Genomic DNA, 5408 nt, shown 5'->3' on the forward strand with positions numbered 1-5408 from the left:
GGCTTAGCTTGGCCTATGGCGTTGCGTAGCTTAGCTTTGCTTACGACTCCCATTACGGTATTCACCTGGCTTAGCTTGGCCTATAGCGTAGCGTAGCTTAGCTTACGACTTCCATTATGGTGTTCACCTGGCTTAGCTTGGCCTATAGCGTAGCGTAGCTTAGCTTAGCTTACGACTTCCATTACGGTATTCACCTGGCTTAGCTTGGCCTATAGTGTAGCGTAGCTTAGCTTAGCTTAGCTTAGCTTACGACTTCCATTACGGTGTTCACCTGGCTTAGCTTGGCCTATAGCGTAGCGTAGCTTTGCTTAGCTTACGACTCCCATTACGGTGTTCACCTGGCTTAGCTTGGCCTATAGCGTAGCGTAGCTTAGCTTAGCTTACGACTCCCAGCACGGTGTTGACCGTGACGCTGGCCACCACGATGCCCACCACGAAGGCGGCGGCCTTCAGCTGGCTGCCCATCGTGAAGGACAGCACCAGGTAGCTGAGGCCCAGGACCACGGCCATGGCCGTGGTCCTCCGCGCCAGCACACCCTCGGGAAGGTTGGCCACAATGATACCCGCCAGGAAGATGACGGCCTCGGGCCAGGTGTAGCCCAGCACGCCCATGAGCTTCAGCGCCAGGAAGCTGGCGCCCGTCAGGGCCGAGGCGCGGGCGATCCGCGGGGGCAGCAGGCGCACGCCCACCAGGAAGGCGGCGGCCTGCAGACAGGTGTAGCCCAGGAGCCACACGCTGACCAGCATGTAGACGGCCACGGCCGCCGCCATGCCCGCCCAGCGCACCGCGCGCGGGTACATGACCGGGAACCCTGTCGAAGGTTTGCGCAAAAAGGAATTTCACCCCACCTAAAACCTGCGATGTGATGTGAAAGCCGATTCTGATTCTGACTCTGATTCTGAATCTTTTGTGTGCCCGTCAAATTGTCTGTCTCACCCCGGGTCTGTCTGTCTGTCTGTCTGTCTTGTCACTCGTTTGCAGGCAGTCTGTCTGTCTGTCTTGTCACTCGTCTGCCTGCTGCCTGTCTGCCTGCCTGTCTGCCTGTCTGTCTGTCTGTCTGTCTGTCTGTCTGTCTGTCTGTCTGTCCGAACACAGGATTACCTTATACTGTATATCACTGAAGGGGGAACTTAACTGCTGCTATGACCTCGACTGCAGCCTGTGTTTACATCGACACGCCTGAACGTATGCCTACGAAGAGATGTCTGACCCGCTAATAATGGCCCTCGAATGCTTCACGTAAAGCGTCTTTCTTTCTTTTCCCTTCCTCCCGTGGACGTTGGCGTCTGGATTGGATTCAGCTCTAGTGGGGTCGGTTCGCTGAGGGAATGTGAGCGGCCTGCTGAAAACATACTGCTTAGATAACCGCTGGTGTTTGTTCTCTTGTCAGCCGTGCCCAAATATGGAGTCCCATCATGATGTCAGACGATGTCTAGTTCTTTGGCCAGACGATTCTCGAGCGGAACTAACCGCTCCTACATCTGGTTTTGTCCGTTTGTCCATTTGTCCGGTGTCCGGTGCCGGGGTCATGTTGGCACCGCTCATTTCACATTTTTTTTTAGTTCAGCTTTAAGCACTGCCTAGTCATTAAGTAAAACAGATCTGAGTTGCACTGTTGCCCGATCTACACCAATCTTCACCAAACAAAGAACATCTACAAGCTTAAAGGGGGAAACAGCCAGCTCTCTCTCTATGTGCAGTAACAACAACTTGTGAGAGGCAGAAACCTGCTGGCCTTTCATTCTGTCTGTGCAAACCAAGTCGCAGTGAAGCGAAAGAACAAGATTTCCCCTTCCAAAACTCCCGTAGACAGGAGCGTTCATTGCCGCTGTTGCGTGTAGTCACTGGAAACGTCTATCAGATCAGGTCACCAAACATTATTACTTCTCTGAGTTCTCTCTTTGGCCGCATAATGACATAATTCATTCTGACAACAACACCCACACACACACACACACACACACACACACACACACACACACACACACACACACACACACACACACACACACACACACACACACACACACACACCAGTTGTCTCCCCAAACCCCCACCCACACCATTATTCAATATATATTGATTAAATAAAATCATTTTAATAGCTATTCATCAATACAGCTACTTTGCATTATCAGAAAACTAAAAGACACTGCACAAAAACAAACAGTGGGGGGCGATGTCACTTAGTAATACGGCCAGACACCCATTACTTGTATCAGGACCTGTGGAGCAGAGGTAAAATGCAGTACTCAAGCACAGGCGATTTTGAGTTCAAACACCATTAGCTGTATCTTTATGATGTCTAGTCTAAGTTTAGACGTATGAAACACATTAAAATTTATACCTCTGGAAGCCCAATTTTAGACTAGCAGTCTATAGACGTCTAATAGACGTCTTATAGACCTAAAAATGCTTGGTGGGTTAGGCAAGTGACAAAAACAAAACAAAACAAAACATTTCCATAAAACCAAGTCTCCATGGGGTGAGTAATTGATAGAAGGGGAAGTCATTTCAGGGGTGAAGTAAAAGACCTGAGCATTTCTTCCATCACTGGTACTTGACAGACTTTGATATCAGTGGTTTCAGCATCACCAGCCTCTCCGATAGAGAAATATGGGTAGAGTTTGTCAGCGAAAGTGTCTTCATGAGTGTAGATGTGAGTCATGTCTTCGGGGTCGTAGAAGGACACCTCCCCCTTCTCATAGTCCAGCTGGACTCTGATCCTCTCAGGATTCCTCTGAGGTTTCCTCTTCAATGGAAGGTTTTGTCCTCGCCCGTTATCATAGACACCGTCCCTCTGCATTAAACACCAGATTCCATACTCTGGTGAGGAATACGAATTCATCTTCCTTTCAACGGATTCTTTAGCCAGACCTAAATTCCAGCAAGGATGGTCTCCAACCTGCACATCCCAGACGTGGCTTCCCGAACTGTAACCCTCTGAGCCCAGGACGTCCGTGCCATTAGTGAACCTCTCTGGGTTGTCGGGAAGCTGCTGCTTTGTGTCTGTATTGCTCACACTGGTCAGGTCTTCAGACAGACAGAGCCAGGGGTATGCTGTGTTTGGGTCCAGAATGACAGGAGTGAACGTGACCATCTCCTTCATCTTCTCCCAGACTGCGTAGGTCAGGTTTCCCAGGTGTTTGGCCACGTCTATCAGTGCTCCAGAGTCCAGCTGTTGATCTGACAGCGTACACAGGACTCTGGTTCTGGTCTGAGTGTGTTTATAACTGCTGAGAAATGACACGCTGTCTTTCTGCAGCTCTTGCTCTATGGCAGAGATGCTGTCTGAGAGAGAGGAGATCTGCTTCTGGATGATCTGAACAATCTCCTCCTTCTGCTCCTCTTCCTCCCTCAGAGCTGCCAGTCTGGCCTCTTCTTCGTCTGTCAGGAACTCGTGGAGCTTTTCAAACTCTGCTTGGATCTGCTTCTCTGCGGCCAAAACCTGCTTTGTGTTGTGTTCAACCACTTCACTATTATATTTAGTTTTAAACTGTTTGTATTTGTTCATCTGGACCGTTAGAGTCCTGAGGTCAAACTTTAGTTGGTCCTTCAGGTTGTTGACTGCTTGTTCTAAAGGAACCAGCCTGTGACCAGGGTGGTGAGAGGAGTCACAGATACGACACACAGCTCTCTGTTCTTCCTCACAGAACAGTTGATGTTCCTCTGGATCATGTTCACAACTCACCACCTTGACTTCCTCCTCCTCAGATGACCATGAAATCGTCTTCAGACCAGGAAACACGTCTGTTAGTTTTGTGTCTTGTAGCAGACACAGGAACACACCGCACGTTGTTTCACCCTTGGAGATCATTTTGTCCACAAGTTCAGAGGCTGCCTTGTATGGTGGATTGATGCGTTTCAGGTTCATGTATTCAACACGCACCAGTAGCTTTTCTTCAAATACACACTGGAGGATGAAGTGAACGTGTGACATTAGAATAAGTTGAAGTTTTTTCTTGTTCTGTCTGATGATGTCTGTTGGGTCCATGTCGATTTCTGGAAGAGAAGAAGGAACATTGTTTAATCCATAACAACTTTCAACTTCCTTATTTCCAACATCCCCATTTTGGATAATTATGCTATTATAGCTAAACATTTCAGACGTTTCTGCAAATGCCTGCCCAAAATGTGAAAATATTCGTCACAGCTCGTCAGCGAGTCACATCGTACAAGTACTTAGGGTTAGTATATCAGTACATAGGGCTTAAGTCAAATGTTAAAGAGTTACCAAATATTGTATAATATAAGTTATATAACATATAGGGCAGAAACATCTTATGTTTTTGTTTTTCTGAAAATTAACGCTATATGAATATAAAGTTGAATCATACTATACATCAACAAAAGTAGCATATCTACAAGATCTACGATCTTGTAGATATGCTACTAAATCTAAATCTAACATCGAATCATACACATCATACATCAGAGGCCGGCAACCTTTTTGACATGAAGTGCAATGTTTTTATTTTCTTGAAAGTCAAATAGAATAACGTTTAATTATGACACCACATCAGAAATAAAATATTTCCAACATGTCCATATAACATAATAACAACCTTTGTCTTCTTCTGAACTTTTTTCTTTCACGTCAGGATGTAATGATTAGACTCAAGCAATATAGAAAGAGCAATAACCCACCCATCTCCCATACTCTCTCCCCAGTCAGAGTTAGAGTTCTCAAATTCTGCCCGAACCCAACCATACCCGACATCTAGGGTAGGGTAGGGCCTAAAATGTTTGCTAATTAATCGGGCCGGGCCTCGGGATCATCCTCCCCTGTGCCAATGTTGGCACCCGTGCCTAAGGTTGCCTCCCCCTGCTATACATAAACAAAAGTAGCAGAAATGTGTATGTTCTTTCGCAAAGTAAAGCCCTGCTTCATCATACAAGGCCGTCGCACGAAAGTAGTGAAAACAGCCGATATACAAGCACACAACGCCTCGCACCGCGAGGCGTTGTGTGCTTGTAGATCGGCTGTTTTCACTAGTTTAAATCATTTTTAAAATCATACAAACCAACGGTTTTGGACATACAAGGTTTCCACCCGACAACGACGATATAATATGTTGAATTAACTTTTACAAGTATACATGTTGAATTAACGATGATTCATAAGCATAACACATTGAATTTCCAAGTGGAATCAAACCTCAATAACCTTGCTGGAATGTAATTTAAAGTTCTGTTATGTTTGTTGTGGAGCCCAGGAGGAGTAACTGATACTTTGGTGTTAGCTAATGAATAATGAATTATAATGAATAATTAATAAGCAATGAGAATGATTCCAGTACTCTTACAACAGAACGTCTATGAACACAATATGACAGTTCAGATATTTTCACACAAGCATTTCCTTTGGAATGCGAAGAATATTTAAATATCATTGATTGAATGATTT

The 5408-nt window shown here is 45.9% G+C and overlaps 1 protein-coding gene across 1 annotated transcript; it reads right to left on the bottom strand.

Moving 5' to 3' along the window:
* Positions 1-375: 375 nt before the first annotated feature.
* LOC308285219 (E3 ubiquitin-protein ligase TRIM35-like) lies at positions 376-4721 on the bottom strand (the record flags this gene model as incomplete). The annotated part of the gene is made up of 3 exons (XM_080725937.1): positions 376-812; positions 2567-4003; positions 4715-4721. The coding sequence occupies 3 exons, from the start codon at positions 4719-4721 to the stop codon at positions 376-378; spliced, it is 1881 nt and encodes a 626-aa protein (XP_080582063.1).
* Positions 4722-5408: the final 687 nt, after the last annotated feature.

The sequence above is a fragment of the Nannobrachium achirus genome (assembly GCF_963921795.1).
Source record: "Nannobrachium achirus genome assembly, chromosome: 5".
In the NCBI taxonomy this organism is placed as follows: Eukaryota; Metazoa; Chordata; class Actinopteri; order Myctophiformes; family Myctophidae; genus Nannobrachium; species Nannobrachium achirus.